We start from the raw sequence: 25,107 nt of genomic DNA on the forward strand, positions 1-25,107 counted from the left end.
CATTAATTAACGTTTATTAAATCATTGTGTTCTTACTAATGTTGAAAAATTGATATAAATGCGCTGATTTATCTTAAAGGCAACATAGACATATATTGTTATGTACATTTCAATATTAATATTTTTGTTAGTGATATTTTACAAATAAAACAAATATAAATAATGTAGCATACAGAGAAACTATATTTAACAAGAAAATGTCAATCATAGTCTATCAGGTTATGCATTAAAAGTTGAGAAATTAATATAAATGCACTCATTTTATCTTAAAGGCAATATAAACTATATATACAAATTATATTGTTCCAATTTTAATCTTATAGTAAGAGATATTTTACTGATGAAACTAATGTAAATAATAAAAAAAATAAAAGATAACTAGATGAGAATCATGATCTCTTAAATTATGTACTACGTTTCCTTAATCATTCCATTCTTATGATGGTTATATGTATGTCAGTTTCTATTTTATGGCAGACGATATTTTAATTATACAACAAATGTAAATAATGAGACATTTATAGAAAGAGATATTATATAAATCACAATCTATTAAAGTATGTGCTAATTAACGTATCAGTTTGCAAAACACGTTGATATCAGGTAAATGTGAACTAAGCTTTATAGTTGCACATATTCGACATAAATTGTTTGTTTCAAACTAGAAAAGGTCACAGAAACTGCATCGAGACAAAATAGCACGAACTGACCTGTCTACTCCACTTAAGCACCATGAATGTTTTAGAATGCGAATTTCCTTTGTTATTTAAATCTGATCAAATATTAACAGGAGGTCTAGAGGGAAACCAAAAGCGCCGCAACATTCTGCTAGAGAAAAATTGATTTTATAACTATCTGTCGGGTATTAAAATTGGTGATACGAGAGACGGATATAATATTTTTAGATTATAGGATTCTTGGATGTGATCCAAATAAATTAAAAACAATTTGAAATTTATAACAATAATCGATAATTTATTTTATGTATAATATATATGATATTTTGGTTTAATGGTAATATATTTGTTTAGTTGTTTTCAGGAAAATATGCCTAGACATTATAATATTAAAAAGTTAAGGAATACCTAATTTTCGTTTATCTTCATCATCACATTAGATTTTCTTAGTACAATGCTAATTAATAAAATTAATTTTTTACTATGGTTTTATCGCACTTGCATACATACACAAGCAAGACGAGTACACGGTAAATACATCAGTATTTCCCAAATTAAAATCAAGTTACAGTACTTAAGCTAGAGTTTAAGTTAAACACTTATATACTATACTAACTTGTAAATTAAATTAAATCAAATAGTGTAAATTAAATGACTGTCATATAATAATTAATGATTTTTAAGCTATACATTTCAAGACAAATACTATGAAATATATCGGAAATACTGTGTACATATAGAATTAAAACATAACTTAATACTCAGAAATAACAATGCGAGTTAAAGCATTACCATTAGTCAAGATAATAAGTGAAATAGTTATATTAATATTGTTTAATTTTCAATCGATTTTTTAAAGAAGATAAATGATTACAAAAATGATAATCATAATAACTAAGGTAATTTAACAGAGTATGATTCACATTTCTTTTAAATGAATTTAATTGGATATTTTATAAGTTATTAAATGAATATACAAGAATTAGATAAAACTATATAAAATTGTATGTTTATAAATGAACGATAAAAACATAAATAAAGACCTGCTTGATCAACTTTAGAAAATGTAATGCTTTATTATGCCCTGAACACAATATAATTATCAATAAATAAAAATATGTTAAAGAAAGATTTTTAATTAAAAAATTAATTCGTTGTTTGCTCATCAGTTATAAAAAAAAACACATACTAATTTATATTAAATATTTAATATATTGACAAACCGTTTCGTAGTTAATTTGGCCAATAGTATTTCGAAATACATTAATCACAGTTAATGTAGGTTATATATAAGTACGTAATTAACTATCCTTAATTTTTGTAATAACAAAAAAATTTTAACAAATAAATAACTCATTATCACTTAATTGCATAACCATGAAACATGAAAAATATTATTATCATAGGTTGAATACATCATTATAATGTGTGAATATACAAATTAACTGGATAAAACTATTGAATTTGGACCATTTTAGAAGTAACTGAGTAAAAACTAAAAATATACTAATATAGCATAACATTGGACTGTTTAAAGAGTTTATTTAAAAAAGTTTAAAGACTCTATTTAAAAAAGTTATTTTTAAAAAATATCTATAGATGATAAACTGTTGGCAGCCCACTTCGAGTTTCAGGATACTTCCGTCAACTTCCGACAACTCGGCCTTTTACTGAAATTTGAGACGAACTAAGATAACAACCGAACAACAAGCAGCCTTATAGCAGTAGTTTTTTCCTTCGTCGGGCACTCTGAGTTTGTCGACGTTTATTTTTCTTTTAAAACTTTATCGACCCTTCCGTCAGATTATTATGTGAGCGCGAATTGAAATTCAATAGTCATAAAAGTTGTGTGCACATTTTATGGTCCCCTATTAATAAATTGTTGAGTTTATGTTGTCGAGCTTCGGGATGCTCCGGCATATTGTTACGTTCAGTGACGATGTTATTTGGGTTAAATTATTCCATTGTGGAGAAATATGTCTATTAAAAAATATTAATATTCTTAAAATGGCTTAAGGATAAAATTGTAGCGACCTTGAGGCATGTCGAATTTTACATCGTGAAATAACGGTCTACAAAATATCCAAAAATATAATCCCAGATGTTGAACACAGGCGGGGTGCCAGCAGCGCCAACTAGAACCCGACAACGAATAGCTGGCGGCAACCCCGAGACGTTTATCTGGGATATTATTGAAGGGTATTTCGATTTCAGTGCTCAACCCTCGTTTGGTTTAGACGTGTCACCATCGACTGCCCAAGCCTCGTCAACAGGTAACTCCGCTGCCATCCGTTTTATCATTTGTGAAGAATACACACATTTTTATATAGCCAATAAATAACGGTCACATAATGTAAACACCACTGTTTCATTTCGTTTTACCTCCATTCACCGAGCCACATCATTTACCCTAAAAAATAAAAAGAAATATCGTTTTTCTTAGTGTTTTTTATATAAATTTAAACATTCAACAAACAACAATAACAGATTTCACTATCAATAAATGCCGGCTTGGTTGGCACGGTAGTAATGGCGATAGGATGCTTCTCCTAATGTTGTGTTAGTCTCGGATTCGAATCCTGCGGGGCGTGATCGTAAATTTATATTTGTGATTGTTTAACATTTGTGATTGTCCTTAGGTAAGAGTGCAAAATCAGACAAGAAAAATTATCCCAAAAATCGCAAACATAAAATGTGCGACCGTGCCCCAGATTCATAACGAGATGAGAATCATAATCTCTCAAATTATGGACTACGTAACGTTTCCTTAATCATTCCATTCTTATGATTGTTATATGTATGTCAGTTTCTATTTTATGGCAGCCGATATTTTACTTATACAACAAATGTAAATAATGAGGCATTTATACAAAGAGGTATTATATAAATCATAATCTATTAAATTATGTCCTAATTAACGTATATTTATTGTTAATCTTTAGTACGTAATATCCATTCAAAGACAAAATTATACCTGAAAATTTTCATAATAACAACTAAAATTGAAACAATACAATTATTAGTGACATAATTATGAACTTAGTTTATGTTTGTGATTGTTTAACATTTGTGATTGTCCTTAGGTAAGAGTGCAAAATCAGACAAGAAAAATTATCCCAAAAATCACAAACATAAAATTTACGACCGTGCCCCAGATTGATTCGAACCCACGGCTATCGCAACAGTAGGAGGACCGTCCTGTCGTCTTTACTACTGCGCTACTAAGCCGACGTTATTATGTATAGCTTTTCAAAGAAATAAAATATTAATAATAACGACTGTTCTATGTAAATGATCACATTATCTGCCAAAAATTGCTACAACTACAAAAAAAATTGATACAGTTTACTAAAAAAACATCTTAAATAATTTTCTCCGTCACAATCATTCGCATCACAAGATACAAGAGCGCATAAATCCGAAGGGATCGACCATAAAACTTTCATAACGCAGTCAACCACAGTAGCATCTTCAAATTTCATAACGTTCTCCGTCTGTCTCCGTCATCCCTGGCTCCGTGCCAGAGCTTTGTAAAATAATAATTTCGGCTTCAAAAAGGGTACAAGAGGCAAAAACCAATTTGGATTCTCGACACGTGATAACGGACCATTAGCCCTCGAAGGAATTCCTTGTAAAAATTGATTTTGTTATGGTTCGGGGCGTATGAACTTTACATTATTAAATCAGTTCCGTTCGTGCGTTGGACCGGAAAAAATGCTGTTTGTTTTACGACACAAGCCTGTTGCTTATTTTAGAGGTACCATTAAGGATCGACTATGATAGAAATACAATATTACCGGCATATTTTGTTTTGTAAATTTTAAATTATGAACCAAAACGTCTTGTGTTTTGCAACATGACAATTTTCAACAAACGTTCTGGCAACCACACTGATATTTTCATTACCGAACCATTTGTCTGTCTTGTTGAAACCTTCTTTTCAACGGTTTTAAAAACAACATACAAAGACCAGCAAATTCTGAAAAAGGTTCTTGAATTAAAAAAAATTAATGTGCTTTTTTACTATTAGTTAATTAATACATTGTTACTAGTCATCGCCGTCTAACCTACAATTTGTCTTTATGATAACTTAAATCTAGGTATATAACTAGGAGGACCCATCGGCCCTATCTCAGGCTCTGATGAAATAATATTTATACATGTCACTGCTGTATTTTTTAATATATGCCCCTCATTACACAACACTAGACAAGATCAGATGGTTTGATTCTTTTGAGCCTGTGTCCTGTTCTGGTGGTATCCAAAAGCTGCAATATTTTAATATTCTCATGAGAATGGAATATTTTCTCATGTCCCCTTGCACATAATTTTCAAAAAAATGGAAAAATTTATTAATTCAAAATATTGGCCATTTGATTCTATACATATTACCCATCTTTCAGGCAGTTTATGGATGCCATCCAAAAAAACACTGTTTGTCCTTTGAGCAAAGCTATTCATCGAACCATTCTCTAAGTTCTTAATAGTTGATAGTTGGACGAGGAAAGGTCTGAAGAGTACGGCGGGTGCGAAAATATGTGCCATCCAAGTGCTTTCAACGCTTCCTTGACAAGTTTTGATATATGATACAGCGCTACACAATCACTTTACCGTATCTTCAGGTCCATTCTTTATTATGGCGAAGGTGTCTCATAAACGTAATATCGAGGTAAATGACACTATGTACTAGGCCTCTTTTAATTTTTAAATTTATTGATTTAATTTCTACTAAAATCTTAATAATCACACTTATAATTTGAAAATAAATGTTTCCTTTAGACTTTCATTATCCTGTATTATTCTTATAAATCAATATTTCCCCAAATTCGTTAAAAACAGTTTAATATCTGCAATAAAAGAATGATAATTGCAGACGTATGATTAATCTTGCATATAAAAGAAAATATTAAGCTATTTACATCACTCTTTTCCACTCTGGATTGAAATGGCACTTCAAAAATGGAATCTTTCTATTTGGCTCAGAAATCCGAAAGGCAACTTTCCAGGCAAGAGTGGAAACGTAAAGCAATTCTGTGTGTAAACTACTTCAAAAGCGAAAATACTTATCCGGGGACGGAAATTGCAACTTAAAAAATTTGCTACAGTTTCTTTGATGGTCGGGAGAGTAGAGAGAAGGGAATGTAGCAATTCACTCTATTCAGATGATGTTAAATGCAAAAACGTAATTCAAATAGTTTTCATTCGTTAAAAGTGTGTATTGATTAAAAACATATAAAACGGTTTTTACACGCGATAAGTCGCCAAGTGTTTCTTTTTAATTTTAAAATTGTTAAATAATTAAGATCTACAATATTTGAACTTCTCCAGTATTTAGTATAGTGAAATATCCTAATATTACATCTGATTGAGCGACAGATCCCAATATTAAAACCCTATTATCAAAATGAGCTTGCTATATCATTACCAAAAAAAGCTTATTTCATCCTCAGGTACAAAAATCTTGTCAGATTTAACATGACGACCCTGAAGCTTATTAAATTGTTAGTGACCATAACATGTCAATTAAAAAGTCCCCAGCCTACCATAGTAAAACACATTTTTTTGGCAAAATTAGTTTTTTTATTCAACATAATTCTCTTCAAGGGCGATACACTGATTATAGCGACCCTCCAACTTTTCGATACCATTTTTATAGTACGATTTGTCCTTTACTTCAAAATAGGCCTCAGTTTTGGTGATCACCTCTTCATTCTACGAACATTTAATCTCAGCGAGGATTCTTTTGAGATCTGAGAACAGGAAATAGTCGCTGGGAGCCAGATCTGGGGAATACGGTGGATGAGGAAGCAATTCGAAGCCCAACTCATGGATTCATGCCATTTTCACTGACTTGTGACACAGCGCATTGTCTTGGTGAAGCAGTACTTTCTTTTTCTTCAAATGCGGCCGTTTTTCGGAGATTTCGTCCTTCAAACGGTCCAATAACGCTATGTAATAGTCGTTGTTGATGGTCCTTCCTTTTTCAAGGTGGTCAGTGAAAATTATTTCATGCGCATCCCAAAATACAGACGCCATAACCTTGCCAGTCGACTATTTTGTGGCGTTTTCCCACGCTTTGGAGCGGGTTCATCGCGTGCAGGCCACTCGGATGATTGTCGATGGACTTCGGAGTGAAATGATGGAGCCATGTTTCATCCATTGTCACATATCGACGCAAGAACTCGAGTTTATTACGCTTGATCATCTTCAAACACTGCTCTAAATCATCAACTCGTCGTTGTTTTTGATCAAAAGTGAGCTCGCGCGGCACCTACTTTACACAGAGCTTTCTCATACCCAAATATTCATGAATGAAATAATGTACATGTTCAGTCTTTACACGTACATCTGTAGACTGTCTGCTATTTCATTCAATTTCAATTTACGGTCATTCAAAATAATTTTGTCGATTTTCTTCTCTTTTAGGCGTCCACTGCGTTCACCGTCTTCATTGTCCAGTTCGGACAGTGTCCGAAAAATTTTTGTATTTTTTCCCTTCAAAATTCAATATTTTATCAACACGCCATATTCCTTTTTATCCATTTTTTCACAATAACAAAAGTTGCTTCGCTCAAATTCCTATAATTCACAAACTATTGATCGGATAGCTGTCACATTTATACACACATCTTTTGAGTTTTAGAGCTAACTAAAAAACATATGGTTTTAATTTTAGTATCGCTATCTATGTGTCAGGCGAAGGACTTTTCATTTGGCCTGTTATATAACCTCATTTGTTCAATTTTTGATCTTGAAACCAAGTAGTAAATTGACTTTTGACACCATTAAATGTTTCTTTGATACAAAAAAAGAAAAGATTTTTAATTTAAATCCCTTCTACATATTAAATATTCCTTACAATACACAGAAATATAGAATAGGAACTACTAGCATCAAACCCATCTCTTTTTAACTAGGATCGAATGCTACCTCATGAATAAAAAAACCGTCATACCTTTCTCCAAGATATATTGAGATAACGAAACGTATGTATTTAAAGAATAAATAAATATACCCTCATATTCTAGACCATCTCACCTTAGCGTAGTGATAATCTCGTCATAAGACATCGCCGTCGACAAAAAAGCAAAAACATATAAATAGAACTGAATGAAACGTAAATATTTTATTGTGCGCTTTTTCTACTGTTCCCTAGAATAATATTTTTTTCTTGGAAATAACGACGTCACTAGCCCACGACAAGACACGAACTGTAAGGGTGAACACACTCATCTGTTTTTTACGTACGACCGTTTTTTATCTGCCTACGGACCTTCCCTTAATGTGTTTTGATTTATCGGGGCATAATTTAGTTTTCGAATCAAACGGAATAGGAAAAAATGGACCTGACCTACGAAATGATTTGAAAAACATGGAAGACCATCGATGGAAAAACATTTAAACATATAAAAATAATTTTTATCAGTTTGAATAATCCTATGATCACAAAATAAGATATATACTCTATTCAAAATAACAATGAACTCACGTCATCGATATATTTAATGTATTGCCTATTGCAATTTGATTTAAGATCAGACAATGTTTTCCTTCTCATTTTATTCCAGTTAGAAAGAAATGCAATGCTAATTGATAAGTTCGAACATGTAACCGAATCAACCTATAAAAGTCGTTCGGTTGCCAAACGTCTGCAAGATTCTTTAAAATATTAGTTATAACAACTAAAGATTCTAAACCGACAAACACTGTTTAGCGCTTTGTATGTTTTGATACATTTAAAATTGCTACTTATTATTATGTTGGTTGTAAATGCCGATGCCATCACATAGTTAGTGGAGCTGCAGCTGCACAGTCACTAAGACCTCAAAAAAAACTTAAAACAATATAATCTTGGATTCACCTAACAAAAACTGTCCTCATATCAAGCATAACGTTATAAAATATAATTTCCTTTAACACTGTATACAATATTTAAGGTTTGAAACTACAGTTAATTAAATAGCCACAATAGTTTGTAGGTTACAGTTGTTTTATAGTATTTACATAAACAAAAGACAGCGTTGTCGATCAGTATCAACTTAAATCTAATTTTATAGACCGATTTGTTTATATTTTCGGGCGCATCAAACTTCATTTTGTCTCTTTTTAACTATAGCAATGCTAATTAGTAAAATGAGAAAGAAAAATATGACAGCGCTGCCTTCTAACTTTTCTAAAGCTAAGATATTTAAACTTTTTAAACTTAAAAAGTTTAAAAAGTAGAAATTATTAATAATTATTAACCAAATATTAACATTACAAATAAATTAGTTATATTTATTAAGAATATGTCACTAGGTTAAAAATTGTTAAAAAAATAAAACTAACCTTTGCTACCTCCTCTGCTCCATTATATCCCAGATGATAATAAACCAAGTTGGCTATGGCAAGGGCGGCCACCAAGGCTGCGGCCGCTACTGCACTAGAAACGCACATTAGAAACGGCCCGTAATTCCGACCTCCGATGCAGTGGTTCAGCCACTTGCAGTGATGGTCAAAATTGGCCACACACTTGTTGCAGGCGCTGAAATAGACCCAAAAAAGGATGAACGTTAGTCATCGGACGGCTATTGTCTGGGCGTAATACTTAAGTTTCGACCTTCACCCGTAACGGCCGCTTTTAAAGCAAAGATCAAGGCTGTAGATGTCTAAATAAAAGCGCAAAGAACGGTGGGTCGTGATTGTGCAAATTATGAATTAGGAAACGTATAATATTTATGCTAATCAACTTCCTTTCACGTTTTTCTTACATAAAAAAGGTATAATTAAAAATTAATATTTATAAGAAACCCGCAACTTGATGACTAATGATCATATATTGTAGAAATTAATACAAAAATATATATAGCCCATCCAATAAAATAGCCAATACATGTTATGATGTTATCGCAACTAATTAAAAGGAGATAGAATGTCATCTGATGTCTCGGAACATATAACGAAATCAGTAGTGGCTATTTTTGTGGAATTCTAACCGGTATTCGGTAAACTTTCGGTAGTTTCCATCTGATTTTGCGACGTTACCATTTACAATATGTCGAGAGATAGAATCCAATGAACTACAACAATCATTTTGTAAGCCATCTCTGTTTTAGATTGGGAATTTTATTGTTGATGGTTTATTTGTACTCGTACTATTCATATTTTGATCATAAATGGTAGAAACATCAAAATCACAGCTCGTTGTTGATATTCTCATTCCACAGCAGAAAAATTGAACAAGAAACATTAAAGTTTGGCTAGCTTGAATATTTTTAAGCTTAGGGGTTCCCATTTTGGTAGAAATATTACCAGTTCTAAATTTGATCGTAATCGAAGAAGGATTTCATAATAGTGTATCAAAAGGTGGGAGGTGAAAGTTATTAAAATCAGATAAAAATATGATTGCAGCTAAACTAGCTGCTAAAATGTTAATGGACATATATTTATTAAAATCACAATAAATAATTAATATTATGCAGTATTCCCAAGTTTTTTAAATAATTGTATGAAAAAATATTTTCATATAAATAATTAAAGAAATGGGATATCGATCCGTTTTAATTGCTTTACAGTGGACATAAAAATTTTATTACCACGCCAGTCTGTTCAGTAATTAGTTTCTTTTGATAAAGAACTATACCTACCATATTTATATGTATGCAATATTAAGGAGTTATTCTAGCCTAGAAATTTGAAATAATCGATACTTTTCACATTTTTAATGTTTTTTGATATGTTACTTTGATATTTATGGTAGTTTTACTTTGATATGAGTGTATATCAAGTAAATTGGTTGGGTGGAAGTTGAGATATCATGTTAATCCTCTCGAAAAATTAGTTGAAAGGGTAGTTATAATAATGTAAAGGTGGATGAATTTTCATTTTTACATACCGCGTCATTTAAACAGCTATATCTCCGAAAATAATTTTAATTTTCAAATATCCTCTTAGGTGCATATTCTTAAGTAAGTTTTGAAATTATTTTTAAAATTTCTGTTAAGTAACCACTATGCGTTACTTTCTAACAACTAGACAAAATAATTAAACAAGTTATAAAAAACGTGATATATTGCAGATTTTATTATCAGCAATTTATGTAGTTTACTTGAAACGTTACCCATAAATGGTAAAGAATATATATATAGTGTATTTTTAAATTTTAATAGAACAATTAAATAATAACATCAATATCTCTCTTTTTTTTCATATATAAGACGTTAATTGTTCAAAATTGTTCAGCGCGAGAGATTCTATTCTAGAAATATATAATATAATATGATTTTCGGATGATATAATATGCTCTATATATATATATATATATATATATATATATATATATATATATATATATATATATATATTTTTAAGAATTTTGCAGACATTTGGCAACTGGTACTGGTTTTATAAACTGATTCAATTACATGTTCCAACTCATCAGACAGTATTCTGTCTCTTTTTAACTAGGACAAAATGAGAAGGAAAAATAGGCTCCGGGTTTAAAACGGATTTTAATTAATTGTGCGGATACGTTTTCTTAAATATACATGTTTAATATATATATTTGTTGGTAAGTTTATTTATTTTACATAGAAGCCTAATTATAAAAAGATAATGAATGTCATCTTCTTAAGTTAGATTTTATATGAGAATTAATAATTTTACCTGCAATGTTTGGTCCTTGAACTTGTCACAGTGATGTGACAAAGCAAGCAAATGCCCCCCTCAATCACGTGAGCATGTTTGGCTCGATCTAATTGTGGCAGAGGTGAGATTTCCCTGTGGCGTAAAGCTTCCTCTGCTGGATCTATTAGCGCAGCTGCTAGATGGGTAGCAAGATGAATCTGTAATAACAAACAACGAGAAACTATTATTAAAGTTAAAATAATAATAATTACTAAAATCTGACCGTAATCAGTCATCTGTATGAGTCTAATACAACATATATAGATGATATTAATTATATGATATTTGTTAAGTCAGTAGCCATTTTACAATGTTATTATTCTTGCTAATAGTGGCTACTCTGAGACATTCGTTAGTTTCCACCTGATTTTATGACGTTGCCATTTATAAACTATCGAGAGGTGGAACCCAATGAACTACAGTAGCCTCTTTTGTTTTGACCATGGCAGTTGTAAGAGCCTTATTCACATCTCAGATGAGATTTATTCCAACTAAAAAGAATAAAAATCTTCTGTGAGAAAAGAACAATATATAGTCCTTCCGATAAAACAGGCAATACACGTCAGAGATGACGTCGAATATATTGCATAAATGCAGTTTGTAAAAGTGAGCGGATTTTTCCTTCTCGTTTTACTAGTTAAGTCTCCTAGTTAAAAAGAGACAGAATGAACCGATTCGGACTATAACATTCAATTTCTGTCGGTACTGGCCTACACTGTTGTCAGATGTCTACAAAATTCTTCATAGCGTTAGTTATAATTAAATATTTAAAATATTATAATAATTAAAGGTTATAAACTGGCAAACGTTGTTTTTGGCACTTTGCTTCTTTTGATAAATTTATAATTGCGATTGTCCAGAAACATAAATTAAGTTTTGAAAAGATACACAGTAGTTCAGATCGCTGAGCAATATGGCCATAGAGTGTAACGTCTTCTTTGCTATCACTGCATATTCAATGCAATAGAATTGTTATGGAATGTGGCAAAAGTTACCACAATAGACATGCGGTCGAAAAAGATATACAAGCAAGAATTTCTTGAATATGTGGAAAGCATTATCTACAATAACACCCATCGACTTGGATGAACTTCGTCAGTAGGAGACAGTGGGTGAATGAAACTGTCTGGATATAGGATTATGATTCAATGCTGACAATACCAAGACAGGGTGATGAGAGCGGAAATAACTAAAGGTGACTAATTAATATAGGATAACTGTAGGAAATCGTATTGTAGGGTGTGAAAGATTTATTTATTAAGCCTCCATGGGATACCATACCATAGAAAATTCAATTTAAATATAATATAATAACTTTAACCTAACAACTATTGTGGCTCTTTAATTAAATGTAGGTTAGGTCCTTCGTTAATACATGGATTAGACGATTTGATGTTAAAATAATTTATATTTTATATTATTTTATTTATATTAGAATGTTATTATATATAGAGGCTGAAATAAACAAAAATTTGTAAAATATCAATGGTAAATTCGGCAACATTGCGATGTTTTGGCGTCATAAATTGAGATGACGGAGTCCAGTACTATATTGGATTACAGACCCGATATTGTACACGGAACTAATAAAATTTTATATACGTGTACATGTTTTTGCAAGTTTAATACGTAATTATGATAAATCTAGTACTTTAGTATCATTCTAAAGCCGCAGTCCGAATAAATTTAAACTAAACCTGCACCCTCCAACCCTCGATCGTTTCCCGTCTCTTATGCCGCGGGTACGCTATTTATTTAAGTCATCTTAAAGGCCACCGTCTCGAAGACGTACTCGGAATAATGACGAGAATCCACGTCGATGCCTATCACGCGAGGCCCCCTCACTAAAATAATTAACACCCGTAAGTGGATTAGGATCGTATGCCCCGAGGTAACGTACACGGTTGCTCTTTAAAAACCCCATCCCCGGAGATGTATTAAAAACAGTTTTGTATTAACGAGTTCACATGCTAGCGGGCGAGACACAATTACGGATGCTTGTTTTCGTGTCTGATATCAATTTAATCAATGTTATTTTTCTGTTCTGTTATAAATTGGGGCTGCACATTTAAATTAATCTCTCTAATGTTGCTACAAGGCAAAGGACTTAATCTACTTCTGTATTACATTAGATTAATCCAATCAATATCCCTAATATAATTTAAATAATATATATTTACCTTTCTGTATTTCTGTAATTATGTATACTTCAGTAATATTGAATGACTATCCTTAAATAATGAAACTATGAAACATCAATAGAAAAAATAATATATTTTTTATTAATTACATAGACAACTCGACAAAGCTCAAAACTCGGAAAAGCCGTCTGCCATTGAAAATAAAAACTAGAAGAAACAGCAATTGCAACGGCAAAAAATCTAGCGATAAATAAATTAAACTAAGAAAGCAGGAAACTCTAAATAACGGACCAACTATCGTTGACATGGTGAAATTGTTCAGTGAATATATCGAAAAATTATAAAAATCCCATAACAAGTTAATGAGTAATTCAAAAATGAGTAAATCGTTCTTAAGAATTATAAAATGAAATGCAAATGGGCTAAACCAGCGAGTCCGGGAACTAGAACTATTTCTGAAAACAAATTTCTAAAAAAAATTACATTAAAATACGGGGTTATGATGCATATTGGACAGTACCCCTCAGTGAGCGGGCTTGAGGCAGTCTAACAATAAAACAAAATATACAGCAATTTCAACAAGACGAGGGAGCTGTATGCTGTACACTAAGATACATAATAATATAACAACAATACAGATATTTATTTTTAAAATTAACCAATATCAAAAGCAAAAATTCAAAATACCATGCAAAGCTTCTGACAAAAAGTACCTTGGTGACGTTTTAAATGAGTGATATGGCAACCATCAGAAAATAACTTTGAATGAACAGAGATTAAAACAGTAGAAGGTCGTAGATACTTTAAAACCACTAAGGTATATACAGTCTAATAGTCATTTTTATGTATTCGACAGCTTGTAGATCTCAAAAAATATCATATTATGTTAAGACACAAGATCTTTTAGATAATAGAATGATTTTCTTGAAATCATAATAAATTCATCTCGATAAATTTTGCTAACTTGAGCAAATACAATACTGCACTATTAACTACCATTATCTTTCAAATTTCATTCATTTTAGTTAATATTACTTACTTAGTTGCATTTAATAGAACTACATTTTATTTTAAATTTAAAACAAAGGTATATATAAATAGTTATTCGCAAATTATTAGAAGTTATTGGTGAAAATGTATCTTCCCGCATCATCATTTTTTACGTTAGTATTTATGTATACATTTTCGCACAAAAGAAAGCATAAATCTATTGAGAATTCGGACAGGTTTTTTACGGTTACCTCTAACGTTACGTCAAATAAATATCAGGCGTGAAAAGCCGAAAAAAGCATCGGTATAACAGGGGTTAAGGTCAAAAAAGATATACTTTCGACATGTTATCGAATCAGTTGGTGTTAAAAATAAAATACAATATTCTGTAGGTAACATCTATGAATGCGATTTTTAATATTGGTTTATACTCGCGCAGGACACAGTCTCAAAAGGATCAAACCATTTAATGAATGCATCAACATTATCACTATAGAGGTTAAGAAATGACCGATGGGTACTGGCAGATACCGAGTAAAAAAAATAATCAAAACACCGTCAGTAAAATAGCCAAACTTGACGAAAAAAAAACGACAGACGTTGATGATTTCCATAAGTTATACTACGAATGAAAATGTGGTCTATTCAAAGTTGTTTTGCACTTACGTCATCAATAAATTAATGCATTGCCTGCCACAATTTGTAAATTCGTTTTAGAATCAGATAATATTTACCATCTCATTTTATTCTAATTAAAAAGAGACACAGTGCTGTCTGATTAGTTCGAACACGTAAAGGAATGGGCCTGTCAAAGTCGTTCGGTTGCCAGACGTATACAAAATTCTTGAAAACAATAGTGATAAGAAGTTATAACTCTAAGCTATAAACTATTGTGACTGTATAATTAGAAGTAAGTAAGAATCAGATAATATTTTCCGTCTTATTTTATTCTAATTAAAAAGAGACACAGTACTGTCTGATTAGTTCGAACACGTAAACGAATGAGCCTGTCAAAGTCGTTCGGTTGTCAGACGTATACAAAATTCTTGAAAGCAATAGTGATAAGAGGTTATAACTCTAACCTACAAACCATCGTGGCTATATAATTAACTGTAGTTTTTAGATATACTATAATGTTTAAAAAAATTACATTTGATAACATTGTTTCATTATTTTATTTAAACTAGAATATTGTTGTATGTCAAAGCCAAACTGAACTAAAACTCAGAGTTGATGCGGCAACATTGCATTTTGACGTCACAAATTTAGATGACGGTAACAAGTCCAACAGAATCCAATAACTAAATCCAATTGAAATAGAAAGGACAATGTCAGAATGAACTGTAAAATATTATTACACACTTTTCGTCTCAATTATCATCTCTTGTATTAGGAAATTGTGTCACGTCGAGTGAGTCCATAAAGCATCAGCGTCTGGGTAAACAAAGTGAATGCACACTTCCATATATAAGACATAAAATGCACTGTTGGACAAACATATTATATATTTCTTATGAAAATTGTTTTTGCAATTTTAATATAAAATGCGAATCATACTTTGTAGTATTATAACTATTCTATGTTCTATGTTTATGAATACATGCTGTATGTTGCAAATGGTTTATAGTATTTTAGGAATTAATATCATTGAACAATTCTGCAAATATTAATTTTAGTTTTTTTTAAATAACTCCAATTATTTTTTACACAACACATTTCTTCAAAAATGCTTGTTGATTATTTTAATTCAGATCTTGAATTATTTATTAAAACTGTACGAACAGTCTCAACAACTTCGACGTAGAGAATTCATACTGAATTATTCATGAAACTCTTATTGTTAGCCGGGAGTGTTTCTTGTCCGACATCAAAATTGTAATATTTCTCGTCTTCGGCAGAGATAAAAGTGGTACAATTTTAGATGAATATTTTTGATATTCCCTTTAAAGACTCTTAAATTGTTTATATCCAGCGGGGTTTAAGATTAAGCCGGGAGAGGAAAGTTTTCTAAATAAAGTTACGTAAAACATAATTTACGATCAATTTTTCGTTGTGTATTATGTCTTCGGCCTTAGAGTTTTCTTTCGGCGTTGGAGGAGATGAATCATTATATTTTTTATGTCGATATTATCATGTAATAATATTTCCTTGTTGTGATGTTAATTATTACGCGAAAGAAAAGTAAAAAAAGCATATTTGGAAAACATTTTATATATCACTACATAGTATAAAACAAAGTCGCCTTTTCTGTCCCTATATCCCTATGTGCGCTTAAATCTTCAAAACTACGCAACGGATTTTGATGCGGTTTTTTTCAATAGATAGAGTGATTCAAGAGGAAGGTTTATATGTATAATACATGCATAATATACTAAGGCAACATTGCTAATTTTAGAGGTTTCTAACGTGATGTCGTAAATTAACCTATTTTTTTAGGCTTATTTAGCAATTAGCAAAAACACTGCCTAACCCTACGAGTTAGATCAAATTAATGTACTACAGTATTGTACACCATAAAAAGGTCTACAAAAAGTCCGCGATGGTATATGTTTATCTTTTAGGGATAACCCACATTAACCATTTTTATTGTTTACTTTTTACGTGAGAAAATGGCTTATTTACGAAGCTATTTTAAGCAATACGGCATTAATCCTTATCGAATTAAGTACCTTAAATACAGTGTGCAATTAATATAGATCAATATGGTTCCTTACAGCATGTAAATTAAACAAATATTTTCGGAGATATTACAAATTTAAAATTTGCGTTTAAAAATGTGTAATGTAATAAAAATTGTATGAATTTAGATATTCCAAAGATAGCAGGAAATCTTCATAGTAAGTATAGGGGAAGAGGAATTGTTTTACTCCAAATTTAATGCGTGCAGGCCAAGGGCAGTAATGAATGAACCAAAAATACTGGATCGATTTTAATCATGTTGTCATTGAGTGACATAGGCATATATATTTTATGCCCGTGCAAAGTCGGAGCGGGCTGCTATGTTTTTATATATAACGTTCATATTTTTTCTGTAGTGTATTTAATTTAGTATCAGCATTGCACCCGTGCGAAGCCGGGGCGGGTCGCTAGTGAAAAATATATTTATGACTAAAAAATTGACGTACTTGCTGAAATAATATCCTTCTTGGATTTGGTTGTGTTTTAGTCTTAGTACATGTTTCTCATTCTTTTTGCCTCCATCAACTCGCTAGATTGTTTCCTGATGAACGTAAATCGAATTATACCGTAGTCTCCAAGTCCCTAATCCTTCTACGATCCATCTTGTTCGATGATTATCTATTAACACTAGCTTAGATCTTCTCACACGTTGAGAATGAATATGCAGATGCTCCACACATTATACCATCATTAAAACCTCTATTAGAGCGCAAACATGCTGTTCTACAGGATAGATCAAATAGATTATTTGGAATCAAAAGTGACTTTTTCTGTATTATGACGAAGATGACTTATGGTTTCAACAAGACGGCGTTCCATGTCATATAGTTCGTAAACTGCCTGCATGATCCATTTTTTAGTCATATACTCTTTTATTCAATGATTTAACAGGTGGTTTGGGGCAACATACCCAGAAAATTGTTACAAATGTTTTCATTGTTAAAATTAAAATGGATTTGATCCAATAACTCGAAAAATCTTGAAAAATGCCTCAAATTACGACTGAATTTCTTTCCTAGCACTTAGGAAAATGGGACAAATCATTACGAACTCTAAAACTAGGAAAACAATCAGAGGACGTTAGTTCCCATCATCCTTTAAGTCTGTCAACTATGATAACCAAAGTGTTCGCAATAATTATACATTAAAAGACTCAAAATAATCATAGAAGAAAGAAATATTCTTCCAGAACATCAATTTGGTGTCCCTAGCAAACAAGGAAAAATAGAGCAACTTCACAAACTTAAATGAAAAAATATTACTCGGGGACGTTTCTCAATATATTAATATCTCAAATACTTACTGTCCTTTAGACAGATTCTTAACTTTAAATAGCTCGCCAACAAAAATCTGTTATCATATTGTAGCGACCTTGAGGCATCTCGAATTTTACATCGTGGAATAACGGTCTACAAAATACCCAGAAATATAATCCCAGATGTTGAACACGGGCGGGGTGCCAGCAGCGCCAACTAGAACCAGATAACGAATAGCTGGCGGCAACCCTGAGACGTTTATCTGGGATGTTATTGAGGGGTATTTCCAATCATTGAGTACTCCACCATCGTTTGGTTTAGACGTGCCACCATCGACTGCCCAAGCCTTGTCTCCAAGTAACTGCCATCCGTTTTATCTAATTGTATTTTTCACATTTTTTTATATAGCCAATAAATAACGGTCACAAAATGTAAACACCACTGTTTCATTTTGTTTTACCTCCATTCGCAGAGCCATATAATTTACCCTAAAATATCATAAAATGGCATCGAATTTTTAATTATACTTATAAAGGGTTTGCCGCAAAAACTGAAAAAAAAAACAATAAATATCTCAGGTTAGTTCACATTTCTTACATAGATCAACGATTTTTAAATGTCATTAAGACGCCAAAAATATTTAACCTATATTTTTAGCTTTTTATCTACTTAATAACCATTCATTGTTTTATCAATAAACGTCAACAGTTTTACAGCAAGTTTCCAACGGCTCCTTTTGTCGAACTTTTTGTCACTTCTTAAACTTGTGGAATATTGAATATGGATCGAATAACTTTTGTTCGATGAATATTTTTTTACGTTTGTTGTAGAACGTTCAGAGAACATTAATTAGATTACCTGTAGAAATTAATATTAAATATTATTTAAATATTTATAATTTATAGCTCGTCCAATAAAAAAGCTGACTCACGTCATAGATAATGTTGTACGGTCAGTTTGTAAAATAGTAGAATATTTCTTCCTCATTATTTCCTAGTTAAAAGAAGATAGAATGCTGTCTCATACCTCGAAACATGTATCAACATATTGCATTCGATTTGGGTAGTTAATAATGAACCACGTTGCCAAATCTCCGCAAAATTCTTAAAAGTACTATTGATAATATTAGAGGTTATAATCCGACAAATATTGTAAATCAAAAGTCGAAGATACTGCGGCAACATTGCAACGTGCTAACATTATAAATTTTGATAACGTGATCGGCTGTTTTATTAGACTGGTTATATATCTACAAATACATTTAGAATTTGTAACTTTGTTCAAAGGAATTGTTAGAAAGAAACCCTCAAAACTTGGTTTAAAATCCAACCGCTGTATATAAAAACTAAATTATAAGTACCAGCTTTTGCAACATCTAGAAAAGTGATTGTGACTGGCAAAATACCACAGATGGAATGGAGAAATTGTTCCGAAAATTAAAGGGATATAGTGCTTTAGAAGGATATTAAAAGTATCTGAATAATGTATCGGTCGGGGATATATTAAAGCTTGATAATAAATCAATAAATAAATATTTTCTCTAGCTCGATAATATTTTATTTGACGAAAATAGAAGCGATGGCTATTATTTTATGTCCAGTAGCATTACAAAGGAAATGATCAATGCAGGTCATCAAAGTGGATAAATAGGTTGAATGGTACCTAGTTTTAAGTTACTGTAAAGAAATTTAATTTAATAATTTTATTTTAAAAATTCCAACCATAACGGCAGTATTATCATATGTTTGGCTTCTATAGTTACTTATACAGTATTTTAATTGATCCGAATCGGAAATGCAACAAAAATATGAAGGTGTTTAAATATTTACAAGATATTATTATTAGTAATTATGAAATGTTGTAATCCCCACTGTACTCTACGCCACTGCTTCATTCATCTAATTCTATGGTTTATCCTGGAAGCGCAAGATACCGTAAATTCAGAGCGGCCTTTACCATGACCAACTTTTTGGCGTCAAATTGTTAGCAACATTGCAGCAATTAAACCTTGATCAGCAAAAATATTTTTCTTTTTGGCTTTTTGCCAATAGGTAATAAAATTCGAGAATTTTGTTACGAGAACTTTTAATAGACATAACGATGCCCAAATAGTTATTTGTCCGGAGGGGCTGTTCCTGGTTTTTTCGTTGCGACTATCTTACCAACAGCAGAACGGAGACCGCGGCAGCCGCTGCAGGTTGTGCGTGCGGAGGCAGGGTCGGAATCAGCAGGAGAAGCGCGCCGCCAGCCAGAGCGGCCAGGGCCAACCAGCCGCAGAGCTGCAGCGGATGCAGGGGCGGCTGCAGGCCGTGTTGCCTGCGCAGACGGACAGAGCTGAAACAATAAAAAAACATTAAATTATTCCAGTTCATAAAAAAAAAATATTTTCTTCGTATATCAAACTAAAACCCTATTACAATATGCCCTTAGGACAATTATTTAAAATTTAACCACTTTGGAGTGGGTTCATCGTGTGCGGTCCACTGAGATGACTATCGATTGGACTTGTTTCATCCAGTGTCACATATCGACGCAAAAACTCGAATCATCTTCAAACACTGCTCGGAATCATCAACTCGTCGTTGTTTTTGGTCAAAAGTGAGCTCGCGCGGTACCCACTTTGCACAGAGCTATCTCATACCCAAATATTCGTGAATGACATAATGTAGACGTTCTTAGAGTGTCTGCTATTTCATTCGGTTTCAATTTACGGTCATTCAAAATCATTTTGTGGATTTTTTTAATGTTTTCGTCGGTAACAGCCTCTTTTGGGAGTCTAAACTTAGCATGCCAATCCTTGATGGTTGATTTTCCTGGGGCAGTGTCCGGAAACTCGGCATCAAGGCAAGTTTTTGTTTCAACAGTATTTTTTTCCTCAAAAGGCAATATTTTATCAACACGTGAAATTCCTTTTTATCCATTAGTTTCACAATAACAAAAGTTGCTTCACTCAAAATGCTATAATTCACAAACTAATGATCCGACAGCTGTCAAATTTATACAAACACCTTTCGAGGGTTAGGGTTAAATAAAAAACATATGGATTTAATTCTAGTAGCGCCATCTATGTGCCAGGCCGGGGACTTTTCAATTGATCTGTTAATTCGGACTATCTGTGAAGTAAGATTTTATTAAGTCATAATCCGGATAAGGGAGAAGTTTCTTTAATTTGACCTGCGATCCCGTATGCTATACATACGGGCCTGAGATATGTCTAGGAAAGCAGCTGGACAATATCTTTTAGCGTTTAAGTCCATATTTATTTTGTTTACAAGTCTCTGTACATGTTTTATTGTTCCATGCTTATTCCGAAACCCAAATTGGTGTTCTGGAAGCGACATCTAAAATGAAACTTTAAATGTGCTTTTCAAGAGACTAGGATTGATGATATCACCAGTTCTACAGAACCGATTTACCTGAAATTTAGTGTAGGCATTCTCTATACATCCTTATATTGTATCAAAATATTCAATATTATAACAAAGTTTGAATTTATATTATTTTTAAACGAGCCTCGTTCCTTACTTACCGAAATTGAACAAAAAGGGATTTACTATGTAAAATGTTTAAATTTTGTATAATAGCAACACCTCTCTAGAATAAGAATTTTTTACTAGAAAAGTTTTAACCATTAAATTATATATTCTTTAAACATTAATAAATACCTAATAAAGAAATAGTAAAAAGTATTTCGCTTAAAAAAAGTACCAGAAATACATAGGCCTCTAGACAAGAATACTCTCTTAATACATTAATGCTGATCCTGTTTTGTATATTATAAGTTAGAAGTTTTCAATATTTTTAAAATCTTCTATATGTATTCAGCTAGTTGGTAGTATTAGAATTGTGCGCCTACGATAAGAGCGATATGTTTCTTGAAATCAATCAAAAACAGGTCATTCCTTGAGATCTTAAACTTAATGAATGTTGTGCAGCTGTCATGCGATTTGAACTAAACGTTTCTGTGTCCAACGTTACCTAATAATAAGTTTGTTGTATTTTCTTCGCTCAAAAAGCAAAACTCATCAAGAGAAATTAAATTAACTGATGTGAGAATATATTATGTGAAGATAAGTAGCAAGTTTTTTTCTTCAAAAATAAGGACATCGGTCATCGTCATACGCAGGATGGAATTGACCAATTACGCAGGAAGCCTCAGAGTGAAAATCCGCACCAAATAGTTATTTAAATAAAATCATATATATATATATATATATATATATATATATATATATATATATATATATATATATATATAAATATATATATATATATAAAATCATATATATATAAATCTATATATATATATATATATATATATATATATATATATATATATATATATATATAATTTTTATTACAGCCAATATAATTAATTGAAAAACATTATTAATTATTTTACATATATTATATATATATATATATATATATATATATATTATATTTATTATATTTTATTAAAATGATAAAAAAGACAAAAATGAAGAAATCATGTTCTGTGAAGAAATCTGTCGATCTAAACAGATGATAAATTGAGTTCAATTCCCATAACCTATTGTTAAATAAAATAGGATAAAATAAAACCATGACGACTGTTCTCTATTTACTGGGACCGGTTTTATCTATTATATATTTGTGGTCTTTTTACTTCACGAAAGCTGTCAAATAAAAAATCTTGCTCTATCAAGCACATTTTCTAGACGTTACCCTATCCTACTACCCAAAATTCGTTTAGGTTAATTCATATTGCAAGAAAGTGGTTGATTCGTGAATTCGAGTATCCCACGAAATTTGAATTTAAATAAAACATCTTTACTAAACTATCACATATCTAAATATAATTAGGATGTAAATTAAAAAATAAATAATGACAAAAATTGAGAAAACAAAAAACCAAGCTATAAAAAACTAATACTAATACATTCTTTATTACAGCCTGATAAATTAAAATACGAAAAATTAGAGAAATGATAGAACAATATTAAAGTGATTGATAGAAGATGAAACTTTTTGTGGTAAATAAAAAACACCTGTCGATCTAAACAGACAATAAATCGAGTTCAGTTCCCAGGATGTGTTGTTGAATAAAATATGAGAAAATAAAGCAATGACGACTGTTCTTTATTTAGTGGGACGTCGGCTTTTAATTTCGCAGAGGTTCGAACGGACCCCAATAGGAAGAAAACAAACGCTATCGTCGCTCACCCGCGTTCCGCCAGGAAACTTACCCAGATCTGCGCAGCCGGCCGCTTGGGCGGCCAAAAGGCGGCTCAGGGGCGACCTGCGTGGCCTCCGGGGGCGGCATCGCATCGGGGCTGACGGCGAACGGCCATGTCTCCGGACTGGGGCGGCATGCGAACAGAGGCGCGGTCACGTGCACACTGGCGTGCAGGCCGGAGGAACGGAGCTGTTACGGGCCCGGGGCTGGGGGAGCGAGGGGAGGTATCGACCGTCATCCGCCGCCAAACAGTGTCGGGGACGGCTAGAACCAATGTACGTATGTCCAGTGGCATGGTAAGAGGGTTACGGGTACATATGTCATGAAAATATTAAGTTAAAAACAACAAAAGTTTTATTTTGCCAAAAATAATCAATTATAATCTAATATAATGTAAATCCCTATGTCTAGACATCTCATTCATCAGTATCAGTTTATCATAAACTCCGTCTTGTGTTATTGAACAACCATGGTTCTAAAGAAACGTTCTAAGGGACGTACGTTGGATCCGTTCGTACCAGTCCGTTGGTAAAGGGTCGTTATAACCACTGTACAGCCTATAGTTATGACAACAGTCTAATTCTTGAAGATCCTGCACCAAAATTTGAACTTGCGCCGTTGCCATTTCTTGTAAATTATACCTATATTTGAAAAATATAATATAAAAGGAATAAATTATCTTGAATCCACAACTCAACCTAAAATGTCCCTTAAAATCTCAACAAACTTCAAAATGTTTACTTCTAAACTAAACGGAAACAAAAAAAAACTAAAGTTTCTTCTTGTCTTTCTATATATATATATATATATATATATATATATATATATATATATATATATATATATATATATATATATATATATATATATATATATAGATATAAAATGCAGTCAGAGCAAGTGCAGGACTTAAAAAATCGAACATGATGATGTTTTCGTTTAAGTTCGCACTCGTATTTAACATAAACATACTTACAAAATAACAACAAAAATCGTTAAATCGGTTTAAATAAGTTCACCCCCCCTCACGCACACACAACGTCCTGCCACCGATCCAACAGTGACAAATAGAACCATAAATTATTTTTGTCGATTCCTGGTACGTTATTTTGCAACCATTATTTTTCTGGACTTCTCGGGTAATTTTCCATCAAAGGCCTTTATAGAATTTTGTTTATTGTTTACGTTTGCTGTATCTCATTAACAATGCGAAAAATGATAACTGTTGTCATTAATTACACGATCTTTTTTCGTCCATTACACAGCGGATGCATATCTGTTCGACGTTTCATTTTTCGAAATCTCTTTTATACGTAGAAGACTGTACCGTTACGGGGACCAACAACGGCTAGTTTTTATCTAAGTAAATGATTCATGAGACATTTTTCACAAATATTAACACAAACAAAACATAAGTTATCTATCTAGGACAATCGTTTGGTGTGAACTTGGAGATTTTACCAGAATTCTGTTCGGAAATT

At 31.9% G+C, this 25,107-nt stretch overlaps 1 protein-coding gene across 1 annotated transcript in view; it reads right to left on the bottom strand.

Moving 5' to 3' along the window:
- LOC143198972 (uncharacterized) overlaps positions 1-23,816 on the bottom strand; it is a 37,536-nt gene extending 13,720 nt beyond the window's left edge. The window contains exons 1-4 of the mRNA XM_076408663.1: positions 23,637-23,816; positions 20,571-20,742; positions 11,322-11,500; positions 9,006-9,201 (exon numbers count right to left, since the gene is read on the bottom strand). Coding sequence (XP_076264778.1) covers positions 9,006-9,201; positions 11,322-11,500; positions 20,571-20,742; positions 23,637-23,713 — 624 coding nt within the window. The 5' untranslated portion in view covers positions 23,714-23,816. The remainder of the gene's footprint in view (positions 1-9,005; positions 9,202-11,321; positions 11,501-20,570; positions 20,743-23,636) is intronic.
- Between the last annotated feature and the right edge of the window lie 1,291 nt (positions 23,817-25,107).

Source organism: Rhynchophorus ferrugineus, unplaced genomic scaffold (assembly GCF_030347505.1).
Source record: "Rhynchophorus ferrugineus isolate W39M unplaced genomic scaffold, kcgeb_rfMv2 rfM6, whole genome shotgun sequence".
NCBI classification, from domain to species: Eukaryota; Metazoa; Arthropoda; class Insecta; order Coleoptera; family Curculionidae; genus Rhynchophorus; species Rhynchophorus ferrugineus.